Source organism: Myotis brandtii, unplaced genomic scaffold, assembly GCF_000412655.1.
Source record: "Myotis brandtii unplaced genomic scaffold, ASM41265v1 scaffold1384, whole genome shotgun sequence".
Taxonomy (NCBI): Eukaryota; Metazoa; Chordata; class Mammalia; order Chiroptera; family Vespertilionidae; genus Myotis; species Myotis brandtii.
This window is the reverse complement of record NW_005354938.1, coordinates 1124509-1149238: the sequence shown is the minus strand read 5'-3', so window position 1 is coordinate 1149238 and position 24730 is coordinate 1124509. Positions and strand designations below refer to the sequence as shown.

The 24730-nt window shown below is 39.4% G+C and overlaps 1 protein-coding gene across 6 annotated transcripts in view; it reads right to left on the bottom strand.

The window, feature by feature from the left end:
- Nucleotides 1-2408: 2408 nt before the first annotated feature.
- SLC35B4 (solute carrier family 35 (UDP-xylose/UDP-N-acetylglucosamine transporter), member B4) overlaps nucleotides 2409-24730 on the bottom strand; it is a 39814-nt gene continuing 17492 nt past the window's right edge. Inside the window, exons 3-12 of one of the 6 annotated variants that reach the window (XM_014535156.1) lie at nucleotides 12596-12698; nucleotides 11189-11238; nucleotides 10244-10325; nucleotides 10006-10066; nucleotides 8142-8251; nucleotides 6319-6394; nucleotides 4188-4263; nucleotides 3677-3714; nucleotides 3027-3245; nucleotides 2412-2925 (exon numbers count right to left, since the gene is read on the bottom strand). In XM_014535156.1, the coding sequence (XP_014390642.1) occupies nucleotides 3070-3245; nucleotides 3677-3714; nucleotides 4188-4263; nucleotides 6319-6394; nucleotides 8142-8251; nucleotides 10006-10066; nucleotides 10244-10325; nucleotides 11189-11238; nucleotides 12596-12698 (772 nt within the window). In that variant the 3' untranslated portion in view covers nucleotides 2412-2925; nucleotides 3027-3069. Of the gene's footprint in view, nucleotides 3364-3676; nucleotides 3741-4187; nucleotides 4264-6318; nucleotides 6395-8141; nucleotides 8252-10005; nucleotides 10067-10243; nucleotides 10326-11188; nucleotides 11239-12595; nucleotides 12699-24730 lie in introns of all 6 variants that reach the window. The other 5 variants (XM_014535155.1, XM_014535157.1, XM_014535158.1 and 2 more) reach the window with 5 other exon arrangements.

The following is a 24730-nucleotide window of genomic DNA, read 5'->3' as shown; positions in this document are numbered from 1 at the left end:
TTCCTGCCATTCCCTTCTGGCTTGTAAAAGTTCTGCTAAAAAATTAGCTATTAGTTTTTTGGGGTTTCCTTTTAATGTTTTTCTTATTTGGCATGGCCTTTTCTGCATAAAGACTGCTTAACATTTCATGTTAAGTCTGTTTAGTGGTGAACTTCTTGTTTTTGCTTATCTGGGGAAATCTTTATATTTCCTTCAATTCTGAATGACAACCTTGCCAGGTATAATATACTAGATTGTAGGTTCCTTTCTTTCAGCACTTTAAATATTTCCTGCCATTCCCTTCTGGCTTGTAAAAGTTCTGCTGAGAAATTAGCTATTAAAACTAATTCAATGTTTTCCCCTTGCTTCCTTCAAGATTGTGTTTTTATATTTAACTTTTGCCATTTAATTACAGTATATTTTGGTGTGGGCCTCTATGGGTTCATCTTATTTGGAATTCTCTAATGTGGGTGTCTGTTCCCTTCCCTGGTTAGTTTTCGGCCATTATTTCTTAAAATGAACTTTCTGCCCCCTCTCTCTTTTTCTGGGATCCCTATAATGCTGTACCATGGGCCCTCATACTATCCTTATTTTCTTAAATTCTTTTTTATTATGATTGGGTGATTTTCATTATTCCTGGTTGCTGATCCATTCTTCTGTATTAACCAGTCTGTTGTCAGTTCCATCTAGTGTGTTTTTCATTTAAGTTATTCATCTCTGATTGATTCTTTATAATATTTTCTTTTTTGAAGTTGTCCCCGAGTTCCTTTATTCTACTCTCAAATTTACGGAGCATCCTTATGACAGTTTCTTTGAATTTTTTATCAAATTATTTTTCTCCGTTTCATTAGTTTTTCTCTTGTTCCTCCATTTCATTTGACTTTCTGTGTTTGTTTGTTTCTATGAGTTAGATGAAATAGCTCTCTCTCCCAGTCTTGAAAAACTGGTCTTGTGTAAAGTGGTGTCTGTGTAGACTGGATGGCTTTGGCAAGTTGGTTGGAGTTGGGGCGGGCATGTGCAGTGCCCAGGGTGCTACCTGGCCAGAAGGAGCAGGTCTGGATATCCTGTTGTTTTGGCTGTTCACAGCTGCACTTGTGTGTGCTATAGAACCTTGCTGGTTCTACTCTTGATCCTGGTGGGGCTGCCTGGTGTACAAAGGAGCACATCTAGTTGTTTTGATTGACTGCTGCTGGTCTGAGGATACCTGACCATGGGCACCGCAGCACTCACTGTTTCCCTCCTCCAGGCACAGCTTCCTGCTGTGCAAGGCTCGCCTTGTGGTTTGATTGATTGCTGCCAGTCTGGGTTGGGGTGCTCTCTGAGCATGTGCTGCAGCACTCTGCCAGCTCCCTCCCACTCTAGTAGGGGCCTCCCTCTATGTGCATTCATAGGCATGTCCTTTTGCTTTGATTGACATGGAGGTCTGAGCTGGACTGCCCCCTGGGCAGGAGCACAGTGATGCCCTGCTGAGTCCCTTTCACTCCAGGTGGGGCTGTCCAGTGGGCTTGCACAGCAGTGGCTGAGCCTCAGTGCCCTGCTGGGCCCAGTGGATCTAACTCTGGATTGGTGTGTAGGGGGCAGGGGCTGTGCATACTTGCTATGCACCCCTTCCTGCTGGAGCTGGTTACAGGAGGGGTGACTGGGGATGCACTACTGTGGCCTTGCAGGTTGTCCAGAGCACTTGGGTAGAGCTCTCACCAATGCTACCCAAGTGTAAGGAGAACGCAAACAATGGTGCTCACCAGCTACTCCGATTCCTGGTGGGTTCCCTGATTCTGAAGAGCTCCTGTAGTTCCCATCTTCTCCAAGTGGCCTCTTCCTCTCTTCTTTGTTGTGCAAAAGCTGTTCAGTTCTCTCTTAGAGACAACTACTCAAAATATAGATGTGCATTCAGTGTGTTCATGGGAGGGGCAAGCTCAGTGTCTTCTTATGCTGCCATCTTGGACCTGCCCAAATTCGGGCTACTTTGGGGAAGTCACTAATCTCAGGCCCCACCATAGAATAGCTCCGGGTATTAGAATATACATATTCCACCATGCGTGAACCCAGGGGACCCATACAGCCACATGTCGACTTACGAACATAATCTGCATCCAGGAAAAAAAAAAGGCCTTTGTGTGCAAAAAGGGAGTACCTGGTAAGTTTAACCACCTACAGAAGAGCATCTACTTCTGTGAGGTCAATTAATGTCCAGGGCTAAGTGAAGAAAGAGGAAATGAAAGAACTCAGACTTTCATGCTTTTCTCTCAAAATTATCACACTTACCTACACACACCACGCTGCATGGTTCCTCTGTCTCAAAATTATACCATGGGAGAAAAACCAGATTAGTAAAGGGAATGGCACCTTCCTACATGTAATGAAACACAGACAACACCCCCATCCGCCAACACACACACACAAATACCCATCAAGAACATTAAGACACCTTATAGAAAAATAAGAAAAATTTTCCATTTTAGTTGTGATTTGACCTGAATTTATACACCATACTTTACTCCCTAGCCTATGACTCTATCAGAATCGCCAGGCAGAGTTCAACCTTCTTGCTTAAGAAGCCTTTCAAAGACTTAACCTGCACAACTGCAAAGGGTTCCCACCTGTCCTGCTCCATTGTCACCAGGGCTCAGCTCACAGAGACCACTGCCTCGTTCCCAACACGCTGGAGGAAGTCCAGCCCAGTGTCACCAGTGTCTCACTTCACTTGGTCACTCAGTTGTTCCTGACGATGGTACCAGGAACATCTGGCTGATTGAAAAGTGGAACGTGACAGACCAAAGCATGAGGACACGAGATAATGGTTGTTATGGCAGAGAATCATCAGAACAACAACAAAATGGATAGTCTTGTGCAAGACCATGGATATAAAACGAGTAGCTCTGGGACTCAATAAACAAGTACAGTACTGTATATTTTGGTAAACAAATGGTTGTTCAATAGTAGATAACTATTCTTTTTTCTAATTCAGGGTTGAGAGGTTTCTGTTCAGAGTCTACACATGTTGGTCTGTAAAGCCATGTGAAATCTGAGAAGCCCCCTCCTCTGAGGATTCTCTGGTACGTGGTGGTTCAGTGCTGGGGGTAATTCTCATTAACAAAAGAGAAATGGCAGCCAGACCCTGGTCTCCCAGGCAGGCCTCAGTTCTTCTTGTCCTCCTTCTGAGGCTGGCTTCTTGTGATCCCCAGGTTGTTCCACACCTCTGTGTACATGAGCGTCCCAATGAAGACAAACAAGGTGCCCAGCCAGTGCCACACAGTGAAAGGGTTCTGGAAGTACAAGATGGAGATGATGAGGCTCACAAACTTGCGTAGAGTCACAACGAGTGTGACGGTGAGGGAGGTGCATTCTGTGGTGAGAATAAAGACACCCCGAATGCACACGTACCTGGAGAGACAGGGTTAAGGTAGTTTTCTGACTACTGAGAGATCAGCTGGGGAGCACTTTCTGGCATGGCTCTTGGCTTAAATGTTCATATTCTAAGAACCAGAAAACTCGGGGGTTGGCTATGGCGGCTCTGAGGCTCCTTGGTAGAACATTCTGCAGATTCCTATCCTGCCATTCCAATTGTGGGTCCCAACTCAAACTGCCTAAAACCTCCCATTCTTCTTCTTCTGGATTCTTCCCACAGTTTACAGTGAAGGTCACCACCCAAGGAATGACAGAGGTTAACACTCTCAATAAAGGTCATCACACCTACCTCTACTTGATCTGGTCCCCAGTCCTTCCACCCCTTCTCCAAAAAAGAACTCTGTAAGGCAAATCTATGAGGTGAAGTGAGAGGAATGAAGTCAATCTCATCTGTTCCAAAGACTTCACAGTTTTTATAATGGACTTAAGGCCGTTCGAAAGAAGCATTATTTTAGTTTTAATTCACTTGGAATTTCTTTCAGAATTTTGTGGCAGCTTGTGAAATGTCCCAGGATACTAGAAAACTCCAGGTAGAAATCACAGAGCATGCATGTCATATACTAATTCTTAATCACCCACTGACTTCTACACCTGCACCCCGAGCACCTCCTTCAGTGCCCTGCTGACCTCGGCACCCACTACTATCTCTTTGGCCCTCCACAGGGAGCTCAATGGATGGGCCTTTCTCCTCCTGCTGCAGAACAGATCAAAGCAGAAATGAAACTCATGTCACCGGACTGTCAGGGAATAAACAATCCCATGCCAAAGAAGACCATGCGGCAGAGGAGTGCGAAGGATACTGAGTGATGACATTCATGAGGAGGTAGAACCACATGATGGGCATTGCCACACCAACAACTGGAACTTGATATAATTCTGCAAAGATTAAGAGGGGAGATAGTTGTATTACTTTTAACAGGTAAAGTTTTCATCTTTTTGAACAAATTGAACATAATAGAGATAACGATGTTATTTCCCTTGCAATTAGATTTGGGCCAAACACCACTTTACTTGCCCTTGATTCCAGGCTATATCAGCCTCAAGAGTCCTTGTATTGCTTTCTTAAGACAAATGAGAATTTATCTTAAGTTTAAAATAAACTCTTTACCATTCACCTAAACAGGACTCCACTTTACAGAGAAAGGCTGTGAATCACAGAGAAGTTCAAGTGGTCTTAATGACTCAACACAGAGAAAAGACAACCAGTAACTAAATGCCATTTGGAAATACCGTCAATCCTACTAGTAATCAAATAATTCTAAAATTTACAAATAATATTCTAATCTGGCAAGGTAAAATTGGAATTGGCAGCCATTCAGTTGATGGTAGTATAAATTGATTTTTAAAAAATCAATTTCACAATTCTTATTAAGGGGCCATAAAAGTATTGATACCCATTCTTAGGAAAAACTCTGAATTAATCTAAATGTCCAATGATAGAGCAATGGCTGTGCAAGCAAAGGTGCTTTCACTAGATGAGGCATTGTATGTACATTCTATTTAAAATATAAGGATTATATATAGTCACACAAAAAACTAAGAATGAAAGTGAAAAAGTATAAATTTTATCTACACAAGGGTTACAACGATGTAAGAATTTATGTAAATGGTGTCTGGAAGGAAACTGGTAAAATGAAATTAGCTGATGTGTAGAGTGATGGAAGTTATTAAACTTTTCTTCTTTTTAAATACATTCTTATGTTAGTTTTATATAAGAGGTTTGCACAGTGAACATTTGAGAGGAAACACAATGCCCATGATTAACAAGAATAAGGACATAATAGCCCTCTCAGGGTCGCTTTTTTTCTATTGCTAACTTGCTTTTGGAGTTTGAAATATACAGCATAACTTAGGAAATTCCAAAGGTGATGCTGAGTTCTGGTTAGGAAAAGAACATTAATTTTCTTTTGCAAAAAAATTAAAAGCCATCTAGATAAAGAGATAACTGTATGTCTAGACTAGTGAGAAATCCCAATAATCTGGTATTCTATTGTCTTTGAAACACTCAGCAAGTATTGAAATGAAAAGGAAGTTAACAAATGTTATTACTATTTAATAACTTTAGAGATCCACTGTATCAATTGCTGAGGAAAGAGACAATCAGTATTACCTAAAACATTTAGATGGATATTCGGCTCTCTTAGAAAAATCAAGGATAATAGGTTCCAGATGCTAAAACTCAAGAAGAGAAAAAAAATGTAAATTTAACTTAGGGATGATTCTGAAAAAGTTAAAGGCAGATTCTAAAAAATAAAAATGTATAAGTACCCAGCTCTGCAATTTTTGGAAGAAGCATTCTAATAATTAAATCGAAATGAATTTGATAGTGTGTTTACTCAAACAGCTCTTTGCTATGCGGGGACTGTCAGAAACTCTGAAAACCATGTGTCAAAAATCAGCTGTATGTCAATCACACCTCAATAAAAAAACTCAGAAATGGGTAATTCAGAGCCTTAAAAACTTAAGTTAACTGGCAATTGAGAGCTAATTTATTAGTCACTTTAAAAAGTAAAAGCTAATTAAAACTGTAGAATTTTGAATTAATTTTGCTTATTCCTGCAAGCTCTAACCTGTCACCATTTTTGCTTCCTCTTCCCCAAGGCTCCCATCTCTGCTGTGTGTTAGGACTATTTCTTTGCATTCTTGAAAAGCAAACTTTCCGCATTCAAATGCAAACACACAATTCCAAAGCAAAACAGAAAATTTGAAGATACATATTCTTATTTCTCTTGCAAATCATTGAGAAACACCTGCAAATGCTTTTGCTGCTGCAACTACTAATGAATGGCACTATATTCCAGGAAGGTAGAATGGAGAGGGTTTAAGTGGGCCAGATGACTTGCATAAAAACATCAGTGGTCAAGTCCAGAGTAAAACTGAAACCTGCCTTGGAAGCTCTCAGGCAATTCTACTGAGTAACCCCAAACTCACCAGACTTATTGAAAAGAGCTGCATGGTCATAAATGTCAGAAGCCAAGAAGATGAATCCAGGCAGCGGAAGGGCATGCTAGGGGAAGAAATATTTCACATCAACTGAAATGCAACACACGACAGAATAATGAGCAGTTTTATAAGTTGTTTGACAAGCAATCAAGAAAAGCAAATAGGACTAAGTTAAATGTACCCAGTGCTTCTAACGACCTGACACTGTCTGGCTCAATAAACCCCAAATTACGGTTCTTGCCCTTTTGGAGTTTGTGATGATCATCACACACACACAACAAAAGGGAATACACACAGTCATTGTATTCAAAGATTTCTTACGTTTTACTAATTTTGAGAATAGTTAAGCAAACGAAATGGATTTAAAAATTATAAAGAACATGGGGCAGGTCCTGGCTGGTGTGGCTCAAGGATTAGAGCAACGGCCTGAGCATCTCGATTTCCAGTCAAGGGCATGTACCTGGGTTGCGGGTTTGATACCTGCCCCAGTTGGGGCAGGTGCATGAGGCAACCGATGTGTGTCTCTCACATTAATGCCTCTCTCTCTCTCTCTCCACCCTCCCCCAACAATCAATGGAAAAAAATATCCTCAAGTGAGGATTAACTACAACAACAAAAGGAATGTGGAGGCAGAGTTCAGATTGTTTAGAAAAGTAGTAGGAAAAGAGATGGAGAACAATTCAATGTCAGGGAAAAAATAAATGAAGAATGAAAAGAGGTTGAAGAGGAAGAAGAAACAACAGATAAGCAATGATTAATATACTTGACACCAACCCACCACCACAATAACTGAATAAGGAATCACAACTAACATTTACTCAGAAGTCATTATGTGCCACTTACTGTTCTAAAAGAAAAATGTGAGCCAAATGGAGTGTGTATTTTTACATTCCCAGGCACGTACTCTAGCTCCAACTAATAAGCCAAACTGCTTGTCTGCAGCTTCAGTACAAAAAGTTGGCAGTGAAGGAATCCCCGAGTTACCAAACCTCACCCTGACCTTGAGGGGCTGTGCTTTGGGCATTATCACAACAGGAGAGAGGGAGGAGGAAGAAGAGGAGGCCCTAGACCAGTGGTCGGCAAACTCATTAGTCAACAGAGCCAAATATCAACAGTACAATTGAAATTTCTTTTGAGAGCCAAATTTTGTAAACTTAAACTATATAGGTAGGTACATTGTTATTAACTTAATTAGGGTACTCCTAAGGCTTAGGAAGAGCCACACTCAAGGGGCCAAAGAGCCGCATGTGGCTCGCGAGCCACAGTTTGCCGACCACGGCCCTAGACCAGCAGTTTAAAACAAAGAAGCTGAAGCGTGTATTATTGCTATTTAAACTCTCCATAAAATGACTGAAGCCCATCTGAGGGCCTCCTCTCACCCGTCTTCCCCAAACTTCTCAAAGGCCTGCCTGCACATATCCCCCTGGGCATGCAGTTTTTTGTAGCTTAGTTTCCTTTTCCAGGTTTCCAGATTGGTCTGAACCTGGGTGCATCTGCAGGAACACTGGGGTGCAGGTTCCTGGTCTGCCCGGTGGCTCCTGGTTAGCAGACATGTTCACGCAGACTGGCCATGACCACCTGTGTGGAGGGCTGTGGCTCAGATGCACAGCAGCAGCCTACGAAAGGCACTGCAGTCTGTGGGCCCAAAGCCCTTCACCGGGTGATCAACTGATCCTTCAACTCCATTAGCAGGATGGCATGCTACCAGCAGGATGGCATGTTAGCAGGATGGCACGTTACATTTGAAATCACACATTACAACATAATAACGCAGTAATTTTCATCCTCCCCAGGTTCAAGAAATTGCTTACATTATAAAACAAAGCCTCCTTGGAATGTTTCCCAAACTGTTTGTATAGAGTCTCTTGGAAGATGCCCATCCTCGCGGACATCAGGAGCGCGAACGTCAGTGCCCCAATACCTGCAAAACAAAGGCCGGGTTACAAGACACCTGCATTCGCTACTCTCCAGATATTTTGTTAAAGAACATTTATTATTTAAATGTACTACAAATATTACAAACTAACTGTAGAATATGCACAAAACTTTAAAAAGAAATAAAAATCAACCATAATATTACCATCCAGTCCTTAATAGTTTTCTACATCTCTCTAAGCCAGGATCATAATGAGTACACAGTTTTATGTCTTGCTTTTTTCATGATCTTTTTCTGAATTTTTCTTCAGGTCATTCATTAAAATTTTTTCAAAAGTATGATTTAATGGCCACACATTACTCTTCTCATGTGGATGTACTTAAGTGTCTTACAATATGAGAATGGTTAGATTACTTCCAATTATTTCTTCATTAAAATCAATGTACATCCGTGTATGTAAATCTTTTAAAAATATTATTTCCTTAGTATACTCTCACAAGTGGAATTACTGAGTCAAAAGTTGTAGACATTTTAAAAACTCAATACATATACTTTTTTCCAGAAAGGCATGTCAATTTATACTGTAAACAGTTTATGTGAAAATGGTTGTCCTATTGCACCCTCAGCAGCAAAGAGAATAATCACTTATGATCTTGCCAATATAATAGATCAAAAATAAAAAGATACTGCATTTTGGATTCAAGATGCATTTCTTTGATTATTAGACTAGTTAGAGGCTGAACATAAAATTACAGGACATTGCCGAAACCGGTTTGGCTCAGTGGATAGAGCGTCGGCTTGCGGACTGAAAGGTCCCAGGTTCGATTCCGGTCAAGGGCATGTACCTGGGTTGCGGGCACATCCCCAGTAGGAGATGTGCAGGAGGCAGCTGATCGATGTTTCTCTCTCATCGATGTTTCTAACTCTCTATCTCTCTCCCTTCCTCTCTGTAAAAAATCAATAAAAAATATTTAAAAAAAAAAAAAAAAAAAACTTTCAACTCTCTAAAAAAAAAAAAAAAAATTACAGGACATTAATATTTTCCTCCATAAGTGGTATGTTCAAATCCTTTGCAAATTTCTCCTAATAGATAGTGTTCTTCCAATAGCTCATGAAGATCTTTCTGTGTTAGGAATAGCAATCTAAAGGGGGGGGGTGGTGGTAAAGTTTCAAAGCCAAGAAGCAAGAATCCAGTTCCTTCCCTGCTATTTCTCTTTCGCCTGGTCAGTCTCAACCTATTATTGCCAGCACGGAAAGCACTTGGGAGGAGCTTCACCTCTGTATCTCACAACGGGAGGGCCAAGCACTACAGGAATTGTCTCATCACTTCCACAAAGAGAGACAATCCCCGGGAGATTCTGCTGACCAGTCAGGTCTGGGAACACTGCCATGTGGAACAGCTAACTTCTGAAGAAAATAAATCTATGATTTAGCAATGGGTCCCTTGGAGACTTAGAGTCCACTGCTACGACGTGCCCTTCTGAAGAAGCCTGTACTCAGCAGACAGGTCATAAAGAGACGGATGACAGCCAAGCACCCACAGGGCGCTGGGCAGGCAGGCAGGTACTTTTCTTCCTAGATCAGTGGCAACCAAGAGAAACGTGGGTCCATGTCACAGAACACACCACCATGACCTCGACGTTTCTGAACACTGCGGTTCAGATTTATGATCCCAGGTGCCTCTCTCCTGTGGCATCATTTGTTTAGCTAACGCTTCTTGCCAAGAAGCGTCCCTTAGGAGAAAACTCAGCAAACAGAACTGCAGAGGCAATTATCATTATTGTAATTAGCATACTTGCCTAGTAACCACCATGTAAATGCCTGGAATCCTTCATTCTCACTCAAGCTGGACTGGGAAGTCTAGGGAATAAGAAAAAAACATTAGGCACAGAGACCAGAACCACAAGCAATGGGCCTGGACACAAGGGAAATGTTTGCTACCTTTTTCCCCTCCCCTCTTTGTATCATTAATAAGTACCTGGTGCCTGGGCCCCATGGCAAGCAGTGAATAGAAATGATTTGTGAACCGATTCTTACCACCTGCTTTGCTGACATGGAAGTGCAAATAAATATCCCCACAGAAACCAGGGCAATGGAAGCATATTTGAATATACTGTATCTGCAGAAATAAGAACAAGAACACATTAGGAAGGCACAGGTACCAATTTCCACAGGATGTTTTTAGTAGATGGTGCCTGAGAGTATAAATCACCAGCAGAGCCCATGTAAGTCTGCATGTGCAAGGATCAGGGTGTCCACTGGTTGCTACACACACCCTTCCTTGGTGTTGCTTAAAACAGTTTCTAAAAGTTTGTGGACCAACAGGTTGTTTCATTAGGGAAAAAAAAAAAAAAGACCAGACATGACATTCCATTGGTGACAGTCACACAGAACAGTTCTGACACTTTTCATTCTACCTTCTTGGCCACTTGGGCTTTATTCGGAATTTTCTTTGTACTAAGCACGATTAGTCCTTCGTTCATTGTGTTGCACTGATGAACACCTTCTGTGACAGCACTGTCCCACAACTATGAGGCTGGAAATGCTCCATCCTGGGCTCTCCAATACGGTCACCACCAGCCACATGTGGCTACTGGGCAATTAAACTCTGACCAGTGAGACTGGGAAGCTAAATATTTAATTTTAAGTAATTTAAAGGTTAAATGTAAATAGTCACATGTGGCTTCTGATGACCACAAGGGACACTGAAGTTCTCAATCGACTGGCTTCATAGGTTAGGACGGATCTAAGGACTCAATGATGCTAAGAGCTAATTCTACAGAGAGAACACTGCTGCACAGGTGGGACCCCCTACCTGGTCAGCTGCTTCAGGAATGCACATCATTGCCACAGAGAGAACTCAAACAACGAAGGCCAGGAGCACGCTCCCTCCAGCAGGAGAGAAGGAATCCATGTGCCTAGCTTATAGGTGGGGCCAAGAATGTGCTTCCTAAACATAAATTATAAAAGCGCATTGTTTACCTTTTCTTCAAAATGATAATCCCTAGAATCATGTTGGCAATTAGAGAACCCTGTAAAAGGAGACAAGAGGAAGTTTTAGTGCACTAGGGAAAGACAACATACTTCAAGGTAAAAATGAACATCGCCAAGAGGGAAAAACAGCTGGGCAGGAGGAGATTAGGATGAATAATTAGTAAGGTCCAGGTGTTCTTATGATGGCAACAAGTATAAGCCATAAAAATCTATCTTGCAAAATAATTACGCCTTTTAAAGATGACAATGAAGATAACAATGATCAATTCTCAATAACTACTCATAGCTGAAGCTTATTACAGGCTTATTTTTGTCAACTTTTCCATCTAATTTATAAGAGCTTTTACTACGTTTCTCCTCCCCCCGCGTTTTGAGGAAAGAAGTTGTGTGGAGATCTCTCTCTTCTCTGGAAGGGTGTCTGTCCTTCATCAAGTGCTTATAGAAAGTCTACTATGTGCTCAATGCTGCGAGGGTCATCTTAGTCATTATAATTGGCTCTGGGAAGTGCTTTTAGGAATAACACATTTGATCTCACAAAAATCTCAGACCACACCAAAATGCTCCAATTCTAATCCTCACCCGTTTTGTATTCTTCTGCAACCCTAACTATATTTCCCTTGAAGTCTTTTCTGCCCTCCAGAGAAAACTTTTCTTATCTATATACTAAACACAGATCTCTCACCATACATGAGGCAAAGAAAAAACCTCTACTGCTTTGGAAGAAGCATGCCTCCATCAAGAATTTTCCTTTATTTAATTATCTCAAGTCTCTGATTTAAAAAAAAAAATCAGGAAGGAGAAGGGTCTGGCCCTGGCATGTGTTTCTCAATGGTTAGAGTGTGGGCCCGAGCACTGAAGGATTGTGGGTTTGATTCCTGGTGAAGGGCACATACCTGGGTTGCAGGTTCGATCCCCGGCCATGGTCGGGGCACATACAGGGAGGCAACCAACCCGTGTGTCTCTCTCACATCGATGTTTCTCTCTCTCCCTCTGTTCAACTCTCTCTAAAAATCAATGGAAAAATATCCTCAGGTGAGGATTAAACACACACACACACACACACACACACACACACACACACACGAAATGAAAGGGTCTGTTTCATTTACTAGAAATAAATGTAATTTTATGTAAGAAAGAAACAAAAAGTGATGAGAAATAAGTTAAAGAACATTCATAGAAAGTTTGAATATAAAATCAACCAGATGAAGGAAATTAAAAGTTAAAATCTGTTTCTCAGGAAAATGTTAACTTTCCTTTTATCAATCACCCATAAGACCTGAGATAGATAAAAGTAAACCATCCACTTTCACATTTCTCTCTTTCGGCCTTCTCAGACGACAGTCAGCCTCTGCTCAGTGATCTGAGCACCACTCCTGCAGCAGCAGTACTCACGGATCTAAATATCATGTGCAGGGGCATGGCGATGTTGAGGTTCAGGGCATAGTTGTTCACCACGCTGACCGTGAAGAACATGGTCACCATGACGGCATAGTATCTGAAATGCAGAGGCAACAGCTTACCACACAGAATCTACTAGTTCAAGAAAATCAAATAGAGAAGGAAATAAATATCTCTAGTTAAAAGTATTTTGCTTATTTCCTCTTTATTAAAATTGTATCACTATTATAATTTGAGTAGAATAATAAGTACCTATAAAAATACTTCACAAAGCCAAACTAACATGGAAAAAGTTTAAATTATAGAGTATGTTTCAAGAAACGCTATTTTAATATGCTTCAAGTATACACAGCAACTAAAAACTAGGCTTCAAAAAATGTTACCTAATAGCAATAGGTTTTTAAAAGTAAATGGGGAGCCCTAACCGGCTTGGCTCAGTGGATAGAGCGTCGGCCTGCAGACTTGAAAGGTCCCAGGTTCGATTCCGGTCAAGGGCATGTGCCTTGGTTGCGGGCACATCCCCAGTGGGGGGTGTGCAGGAGGCAGCTGATCGATGTTTCTCTCATTGATGTTTCTAACTCTCTATCCCTCTCTCCTCTTCTCTGTAAAAATGTTTCTCCTCTTAAATTTATCTCAAGACAATTATAACTCAACAAAGATGCCCTGCTCAGCACACAAACACACCTGAAAGATCCACGCATTAGCACATCTGAAGGTGGGCATGTTGAAATGAGTAGGGAAGGTGGGATGGGGAAGGACAGGAGAGGAGGGGGGACAGGGGAAGGACAGGGACGTGACCACAGATGTAGTTTGGTGCCCATCCTGGCTCCAGTGAGCAAGGAGCACAACAGTGGGGGAGAAGTCCGGCTGCAGCCCTCACACTACAACCTGGATGGTCAGAGGGGCAGAAGCAGTTTCCTTCCTAGAAAAGGCATCTCCCTTCTGCCCTCCCCACTGCAGCTGAGCTGGGTATAGAGGTGGCTGGGAAGCCATTACTGTAGGGGTGGAGCAGAGCCATAAGATCTCTATCTCAAATGCACACACAGAGAAACAACCCATCAAATACCATGAACAACAGGGTAACTTGGGAGCACAGAAAGAAAATGAAAAATCTCCAGGAACCAAACTCAAAGGCATGGAAGACTGGTTTAAATGACAGAGAATTCAAGACTGCAATTACAAAGAAACTCAACAATATACAAGAAAACTCAGAAAGGCAAGTCAATAAGTTCAGGAATACAATTAATGAGCAAAAGCAGTACGTTACCAAAGAGATTCAAACTATAAAAAACGAAACACATTCTGGAGCTGAAGAACTCAATAAATGAGATAAAGAATGCACTAGCGTGCATTGGAAACAGAGCAGACCAGATGGAAAAAAGAATTAGGGAACTTGCCTGGCCAGCATGGCTCAGCAGTTGAGCATCAATCTATGAACCAGGAGGTCACGGTTCAATTCCCGGTCAGAGCACATGCTCAGATTGCAGGCTCGATTCCTAGTGGGGGGTGTGCAGGAGGCAGCCAATCAATGATTCTTTCTCATCATTGATGTTTCTCTCTCTCTCTCCCTCTCCCTTCCTCTCTGAAATCTACAAAAATATATTTAAAAAAGAAAAGAATTAGGGAACTTGAAGAGAGAAACCTAGAAATAACCCGTGAAGAAGAGAGAGAACTAAGAGTTAAAATTTAAAAAATAAAAGAGCTCTCTGACTACATTAGAAAGAGCAATATAAGGATAATAGACACGGTATACCAGAAAGAGAAGAGAGAGAGGAGGGAACAGAGATCCCACTTAAAGAAATAATGACAAGAACTTCCAAGCCTATGCAAAGAACTAGATGTTAGAATAGAGGAAGCTAACAGAACACCTAATTATATCAATGCAAAAAGACCTTCTCCAAGACTCATTTTATTCAAACTGTCAAAAATTAATGACGAAGGAAAAATTCTTAAGGCAGCCAGGGAACATAAAGATTAACCGACAAAGGAAACTCCATTAGATGATCATCACCAGATTTTTCTGTAATGTTTTCAGTAGCAACACTACAAGAGAGGAGAGAGTGAAAGAAAATATTAAAAATATTGAAAGAGAGGAACCCATCAGCAAAGGATAAGATATTCAGCAAAGTTATCCTTTAGACATTAAGAATAAAGGCTTTCCCAGACAGACAAAAGCTGAGAGAATTTACCACCATAAGACTGCACATAAGAAATGTTGAAAGGAGGTCTTCTACTGGAAACAAAAACACAAAAGTACACAAAACGTTGAATAAGATGATTAATAGATAAAAGCAGGAAACTGAAAATCTATTTCAGAGTAGTTTATTAAATAATCTATACTAATAAAAGAGTAATATGCTAATTAGACCGGGAAACCTTCCAGAGACCTTCCGGACGTCCTTCTGGACAAAGCCGGGGGCTTGGCTGGCCTGCAAACGGCCACCAGCCCCTCACCCAGGCTGGCCATGCCCCCCAGCAGAGACCCCCACCCTGAAGAGGGTCTGGCCAACCTGAAAACGGCTCTCAGCCCCTCACCCAGGCTGGCCACGATCCTGAAGGGGACCCCCACCTTGATCCGGGACCCCCTTCAGGGCAGACCAGCCGGCCCCCACACATGCACCAGGCCTCTATCCTATCTAATAAAAGAGAAACATGGTAATTAGCCATACCTCCGATACCCTTCCCATTGGCTAATCAGGGCGATATGCAAATTAACTGCCAGCCAAGATGGCGGCCGGCAGCCAGGCAGCTTGAAGCGAACATGAGGCTTGCTTGCTTCAGTGACGGAGGAAGCCAGGTTCCCCGCCTGCCTTGCCGGCCTCTGAACTTGCAGTTTGAAACATTGTTACAAATATAGAATCTAAACAAACTCCAGAAACCTGCTTTCAGCCAGCCAGGATCTCAGACGAGCAGGCCAGCAGGGGGGGCAGTTGGGGGCGATCAGGCTGGCAAAGGGGGGCAGTTGGGGGCGAGCAGGCTGGCAGGCAGAGTGGTTAGGGGCGATCAAGTAGGCAGGCAGGTGAGCGGTTAGGAGACAGTGGTTCCCAGATTGCAAGAGGGATGTCCGACTGCCGGTGTGGGATTGGGCCTGAACTGGCAGTCGGACATCCCCCAAGGGGTCCCAGATTAGAGAGGGTACAGGCCAGACTGAGGGACACCACACCCACCCACCCCCCGAGGCACGAATTTCATGCACCGGGCCACTAGTTATAACAAAGGTTAAAGGGGGGAAGGGCATTAAAATAATTGTAACTATTGCAGATAACAAGTTCCCAACATAAAGAGGGATAATTTGCAACAACAAAATGATAAAAGAAGAGGAAGAGGATTGAATAGGTACAGGTGAATGATGAGGCAATCAGAAGAAAAAGGACTGTTATATGTATATATGACACATTTTACATAATCCTAATGGTAACCACAAAACAAAAATTCAGAGCTGAGATAAAACATTAAAAAAGAAGAAGAAGAAATGAAGAAGAAAATCATAGAAAACTGTCAAACTAAAATAGCAAAAATAATTATAAGAGAAAACAAACAATGGAGATAGAACAACAAGAAAACAAAGAATACAATAACTGTGGTAAATCTTCATATATCATTAACAACCCTAATTATAAATGGATTGAACTCACAAATCAAAAGGCACAAAGTAGAGGTATGGATTATACAACAAGACCCAACTATATGTTGCCTGCAGGAGACTCTGCTCAATTACAAAGACAAACACAGGCTCAAAGTGAAGGGGCGAAGATGATACTTCAAACAAATGGCATCCAGAGAGAAGTGGGTGTAGCTGTACTTATATGAGACAAAACAGATGTTAGATTTAAAAAAAAAAAAGAAACAAGAGACAAAGATAGACATTTTATAATGATAAAGGAGACAATTCATTAAGAAGACATAACACTTATTAATATGTATGCACCCAACCTGGAAGTATCAAGATATATAAACCAATTACTAATAGACCTAAGGGAGAAACTGACAAAAATACAATTATAGTAGGGGACATGAATCCCCCACTGACAGCAATGAATAGATCATCCAGACAGAAAGTCAATAAGGAGATATGGGCCTTAAATGACACAGCAGGTTAAATCAACTTAATATTTATAGAATTTTACATCCCAAAATGCCAGAACACACATTCTTTTCAAGTGCACACAGAACATTCTCAAGGAAAGACCATATATTGGATAATAAAACTAATCTCGATAAATTTAAGAAGACTGATATCATACCAAACATATTTTCTGGGAAAATCACAAATATGCAGAGATTAAACAACATGCCACTAAACAACTATTGGGTCAAAGAAGAAATAAAAGAAGAGGTCAAAAGATACATAAAGACAAATGAAAATAAAAATACAATATACCAAAATTTGTGGGATGCAGCAAAAGCAGTACAAAGGGGGAAGTTTAGAGCATTACAGGCCTAGCTCAAGAAACAAACAAAATTTCAAATAAACCACCTACATTACACATTTAAAAACTAGAAAGAAAAAGTCCAAGATGGTGGCAGCATAGGAGGTCTGAACTCAACCCCTCCCATGAGCAAACTCAAATATACACATATATACACAGTAATTACTCCTGCAAGATAGCTAAGGGCTTCATGAACAGTTTCTCAACAACAAACAACAACCGAATGGAGAAGGCTGGGAAAGCCACGAGCCCTCTGGGAGCTGCAGGTGCCTGTGAACGCCTTAGGGCAGGCGGGATCTCTGTTCAGGGGCTGTGGCTTGCCTGCGCAGATAACAAGTTCACAACATAAAGAGGGATAATTTGCAACAACAAAATGATAAAAGAGGAGGAAGAGGATTGAATAGTACAGGTGAAAGAAGAGGCAATCAGAAGAAAAAGGACTGTTATATGTATGTAGGAGACATTTTGCACAATCCTAATGGTAACCACAAAACAAAAATCCAGAGCTACAAATCACAGCAGCTTTCCCAGCTCTGCTGCCCAATCCTTTGCCTCCAGCAAAGGGAGCAAGCAGGAACAACTGGGTGGAACAGACACCTGGCCTCCCTGCTGGGCTCCAAGTTGGCACTAAAGCCAGAGGTCATTCTACATAAGACCACTTTCTGTACAACAAGCAAGAGAGAGACTCTATAGAGAAGTCTGGGGAGCCACTGGAGCTCTCTGGGGACTGCGGGGATTATCCCTGGTTGGAGGTGCCAATGAGCACCATTGCTTACACCCCCCTCTGCCTCCACAGGGTGGGCGGGGGCTCTATCCAGGTGCTCTGGCCTACCAGCAAGGTAACTGCAGAGTGTACCTGACACATCACCCAAACCCATTTCAGTCCCAAACAACGGGAGCAAACAGGATCAACAGGTCATTACTACATGCACCTGGCCGCCCCACCTGGAGCCATTTCAGCTCAGTGGGCCAGTGTCCAGGACACCTTACACCTGCTCGGCTCCTCTGGCCGACCAAAATCACCTGACAGACACAGCCTACACCGAGGACCCTGGTACATAAGGCCACTTTATAAAGACTGGGAGAGAGGGCTATTTTATCTAATTCATAGAACAAACATAGACACTTTAACTAAATGAAAAGATGCAAGAATTATCTCTCAAATGAAAGAACAAGAAAAATGTGCAGAAAAAAGAAAAACCTAAGGAAATGGATGTAAGTAATTTGCCTAATAAAGAATTCAAAGAAATGGTCATAAAGGTGCTCACCAAACTTGAGAGGGACATAGAAAAACTTAGGGAGAACTTCAACAAAGAGGTAGAAAAGATAATAAAGAACCAACCAGGTCTGAAGAATACAGTAACTGAAATGAAAAACACATTAGAGGGAATTAGCTAATACGGAAGAACGCATCCTGAAGACAAACAATGGGAATCAACCATTCAGGACAGAAAACAGGAAAAGAATTTTAAAAAACGAGGATAATTTAAGGGACCTCTGGGATAACATCAAGAACCCAAACATTAGCATTACAGGGATCCCAGAGGAGAAGAGAGAAAGGAACAGAAACTATATTTAAAGCTGGGAAAGGAAAAGACACCCGGTCCATGAAGCGCAAGAGTTCCAAACAAAGATGAACCCAAGAGACTTACACCAAGAAATATTGTAACTGAAATGGCAAAAGTTTAAGATATAGACACAATCTTGAAGGAAACAAGAGGAAAACTGAATTACACACAAAGGAAACTCCATAAGGTTATCAGCCGATTGCTCAGCAACAACTTTACCAGCTAGAGGAAGTGGCAGGACATCTTTAAAGTTCTGAAAGAAAGAAAACTACACAATAATTTACCCAGCAAGGTTATCATTCAGAATTGAAGAAGAGATAGTTTACCAGACAAGCAAAAACTAAAGAAGTTCATCACCATTAAACCAGCTTTACAAAAAATGTTAAAGGGACTTCTTTAAGCAGAAAAGGACAGGCCATATACAGAAATAGGAATATATATATTAAAGGGGAAAATCTCACAGGTAACCAAATATTACTGAAAGAAAGAAAACTACACAATAATTTACCCAGCAAGGTTATCATTCAGAATTGAAGAAGAGATAGTTTACCAGACAAGCAAAAACTAAAGAAGTTCATCACCATTAAACCAGCTTTACAAAAAATGTTAAAGGGACTTCTTTAAGCAGAAAAGGACAGGCCATATACAGAAATAGGAATATATATATTAAAGGGGAAAATCTCACAGGTAAAGCCAAATATTAAATAAATACAGTGAATCACACATTGAAAACACTACTAAGATCAAAAGAAAGAAGTATCAAACACAACTTAAACAATAAGTAGCCAGGATATACAAAACACAAAACATAACATCAATAGCATACAGCACGGATGGGGTAGTAAAATGTAGTCTTTCTAGAATATATTCACCCTTAAATGCCTATCAACTTAAAACAGACTGTTATAGATATACATAGACCTCATGTAAACCACAAACCAAAAACCTACAAAAGATATACAAAGAAAAAAGAAAAAAACCCAACTACTGAAAACCAGCAAACCACAAGGAAGAGATCAAGAGAAGAAACAGAGAACTATAAAAACAACGAAAACAATTAACAAATGGCAATAAGTACATACTTATTAACAATTATTTTAAACGTAAATAGATTAAATGCTCCAATAAAAAAAAATAGGGTGGCTGAATGGATTTAAAAACAAGACCCATCTATATGCTGCTTACAAGAGACTCACTGCAAATCGAAAGATGCAGACTGAAAGTGAAGGGATGGAAAAAGATATTCCATGAGAAGAAAGATGGGGTAGCAATATCAGACAAAATATACTTTAAAACAAAAATATGTTAAGAATACAAAGAAGGACATTACATAATTATAAAGGGTTCGATCCAAGAAAAGGATGCAGCAATCATAAATATCATAACTATCACACCCAACACAGGAACACCTAAATGTATAAAGCAATTATTAATGGCATAAAGGGAGAAACCCACAGTATTACAATAATAGTACAGGATTTTAATATCCCACTCACATCAATGGATAGGTAATCCAGACAGAAAATCAATATGGAAATAATGGCCTTAAATGTCACATTAATCCAGATTGATTTAATATCATTTTTAGAATATTTCAAACAAAAACTGCAGAATACATTTTTTAAGTGTACATGGAACAATCTCTAGAATAGATCACATATTACACCACAATATAAGCCATAATAAATTCAATAAGACTGAAATCATATTAAGCATCTTTTCTGATCACAATAACATGAAACTTAGAAATCAACTCCAGCAAGAAAACTGGAATGTATCAAAATGGAAGTCAAACAGAACATCAAAAACTATCATAAAAACAAATGAAAATGAAAAAAACAACTTTTCAAAATTTATGGGATACAGTAAAAGCAGTTATAGAAAAAAGTTCATAGCTATGCAGGCCTACCTCAAAAAAAAAGAAAGAAAGAAAAATCCCAAATAAACAATTTAAGTCCACACCTACAGGAATTAGGGGAAAAAACCCACCCAAAGTAAACAGAAGCAAGGAAACAGTGAAGATCAGAGAAGAAAAGACAAAATAGATATTTTAAAAATTGAAAAGATCAATAAACTAAAACACTGACTCTTTGAAAAGATAAACAAAACTGCAAACCCTTAGCCAAACTCATCAAATAAAATCATAAATGAAAGAGAATTTACAAGTGATACCACTGACATATAAAAACTCATTAAAGAATAATACAAACAATTGTTTGCCAACAAATTCAACAAAATAGAAGAAATGGATGAATTTTCCAGAAGTATATAACCTTCCAAGCCTGAATCAGGAATAAATGCAAAATCTAAACAAACTGATTACTGGCAATGAAACTGAAGCAATAATTTTTAAAAATTCCGAACAAATAAAAGTCCAGGACCAGATGGCTTCATAGGTGAATTTTCAAAGAAGAATTAACACCTACTCTTCTTAAACTATTTCAAAAAATTGAAGAGGAAGGAATGCTTCCAAACTCATTCTATAAAGCCAGCATTATCCTGATAATAAACTTAGACAAAGACATTACAAAAAAAGAAAATTACAGGCCAATACCCTTGATGAACACAGATGCAAAATTCTCAACAAAATATCAGCAAACCAGATTCAACAATACATTAAAAAAAGTATACATCATGATCAAGTGAGATTTATCCTAGGAATGCAAGGCTGACTCAACACCCATAAATCGATCATCATGATACATCACATTGACAAAATAAAGGGTTAAAACCATATGATCATCTCAATAGATGCAGCAAAAGCATTTGACAAAATTCAACAGAAAGCTCTCAACAAAGTGAGTATAGAAGAAACATAGGCTATATATGATCAAACCTATAGGTAATATAATACTCATTGGTGAAAAGCTTAAAGCTTTTCCTCTAAGATCAGGAATAGGACAAGGATTCTCACTATCACTAGTTCTATTCAACATAGTATTGGAACTCCCACCTATAGCAATCAGACAAGAAAAATAAATAAAAGACATCTAAATAGAAAAGGAAGTAAAGTTCTCATTATTTGCAGATGACATAACCGTAAGGACTGAAAGAAAAAAAACAATTAGAATTAATAAATGAATTCAATAAACTCACAGCATAGAATACACAGAAACCAGTTGGGTTTCTATACACCAATAACCAATGATCAAAAGGAGAAATTAAGAAAACAATTCCATTTACAATTGCATCAAAAGCATAAAATACCTAGGAATAAATTTAACCAAAACCTGTATTATGAAAACTATAAGACATTGGAGGAAAAAAATTGAAGAGCAAATAAATGGAAGAATACACCTTGCTCATGTAATGGAAGGATTAATATTGTTACAATGTCCTTATTAAAGGAATATACAGATTCAATGTAACCAATATTAAAATATTAATGGCATTCTTTCAGAATTAAAACAAATCCTAAAATTTCTATGGAACCACAAAAGACTGAAAACAGCCAAAGAAATTTTGAGAAAGAACAAAGTGGGAGGTATCACACTACCTGATATCAAACTATTATTATTAAGCTACAATACTTGAAACAGTATGGTACTGGCATAAAAACAGATGTATAGATCAAAGGAATATAATAGAGCGACCAGTAATAAATCCTTGCTTATATGATCACTTAATCTACAATAAAAGAGGCAAGGATATACAATGGGGTAAAGACATTCTCTTCAATAAGAGGTATCAGGAAAACTGAACACATTTAAAAAAAAAGAACTAAACCACTTTTTTATACCACATTCAAAAATAACTCAAAATAGATTAAAGACTTAGATATCAGACCTGAAACAATGAAACTCTAGCAGAAAACATAGGCAGTAAACTCTTTGACATTTCGTTAGCAATTTCTTTTTGGATATGTTTCCTTAGGCACGGAAAACAAAAGAAACAATAAACAAATGTGACTACATCAAACTAAAAATGTTTGCACAGCAAAGGAGACAATCCACGAAACAAACAGGCAACCTACTGAATGGAAGAAGATATTAGCAAATGATACATCCTATAAGGAATTAATATCCAAAATACTGTACATAAGGAACTCATACAACATAGCACCAAAACAAAACAAAAAAACTAATCTAATTTAAAAATGGGCAGAGGACCTGAATAGACATTTCTCCAAAGAGGACATACAGATGGCCAACAGATATATGGAAAGATGCTCAAAATCACTAACCAGGGAAATGCAAATTAAAACCACAATGAGATATCACCTCACACCTGTTAGAATGGCTATCATCAATAAATCAACAAATAAGTACTAGTGACGATGTGAAGATGCACTGCTGGTAGGATTATAAATTACTGTAAACACTATGAAAAATGGTATGGCAATTCCTCAAGAGATGAAAAGTAGAACTGTCATAAGACCTATAAATTGTTTTTTGGGTAGGTATTTATCCAAAGAAAACAATATCGCTAATTTGAAAGACATATGCACCCCTATGTTCACTGCAGCATTATCAGTAACAGCCAATATAGAAGCAACCTAGATGCCCATCAATAGATGACTGGGCAAAAAAATGTAGTGAACATATACAATGATATATTAGTCAGCAATAAAAAATAATAAAATCTTGCCATTTGCAAAAATATAGAGGGACCTAGAAGGTACTATGCTAAGTGAAATAAGAGAAAGACAAATACTCTATTTCACTTCTATGTGAAATCTAAAAACAAACCACACCAAAAGAATGAACAAGACAATACAAACAGACCTATACATATAGAGAACAAGCTGACGGTTGCCAAATAGGGCTGGGGGAGGTGGTGAGAGGGGGATGTAAATATTTTTTAAAAATTAAATTTGAAAAAAAGCAACACGCTATTGAATAACTATTGGGTCAAAGAAAAAAAGAAGAGATCAGAAGATGCATAGAGACAAATTAAAATGAAAATTCAACATACCAAAATTTTTTGGATGCAGCAAAAGTGATATTAAGAGAGAAGTTTAGCGTATTACAGGCCTATCTCAAAATAAAAGAAATTTTAAAAATTAAATTTATCTTAGCAAGTAGGAAAAACAACTAGAAAAAGAAGAACAAATAAAGCTCAAAGTCAGTAGAGGAACAAAAATAATAATAATCAGAGCAGAAATAAATGAAACAGAGAACAAAAAAAGGATAGAAAAAACATTAATGAAACAAATAGCTGGTATTTTGAAAAGATAAACAAAATTGACAAACCTCTAGGTAGATACACTAACCAAAAAATGAAAACAGACTCAAAATCAGAAACGAAAGAGAAGTTACAGTGGCCATCACAGAAATATAAATCATTATACAAAAACACTATGAAAGGCTATACACCACCAAATTCTATAAACCTAGAAAAAAATGGTAAAGTTCTTAGAAATATACAACCAACATAGACTGAACCATGAATTGGAAAACCTAAAGAGAGTGCTCACTAGTAAGGAAAATGAAACAGAAACACTCAAAGAAGACTTAATACTAATCCTTCTCAACCTCTTCCAAAAAATTGAAGAGGAGGGACTACTTCCTAATTTATTTTATGAGACCAACATTCCCCTGATATCAACACACAAAAAGAAAATTACAGGCCAATATCTCAGATGAACATAGATACAAAATTTCTAAACAAAATATTAGCAAATATAACAATACATTAAAAGGATAATACATCAAGATTCAGTGGGGTTGCCCAGCTGGTGTGGCTCAGTGGTTGAGCAATGACCCATGCACCAGAAGGTCTCAGATCAATTCCTGGTCAGGGCACATACCGGGTTATGGGCTCAATCCCTGTTGGGGAGCACAGGAGACTTGGTTAGAAAGTTTGTAAGGAGGAAATTCCGAGAAAAAAAAAAAGTGTGCTGAAGGCAGACTGCCCTGTTTATTGAAATTCCGACTTAGGGGAGTGCCAAAGGCCATGCCCCTAATTATTCCTTGACCTTTCCAAACAAGTCTGTGCACATGCAGATCCCTGGATGTTTACTGGAATCCTTATGCTTAATCTTTGAGTGTCCTTGCTTAAAGGACACTGCAAACACATGTGTCCTCCCAAGATTACTCACCCTACTGATTGTATCTAAAAGATAAACTTCATCTCAAACTGCTGCTACAATAAAAGCCTAACGAGGCAGGTGATTGAGGCTGTCTGGTTCC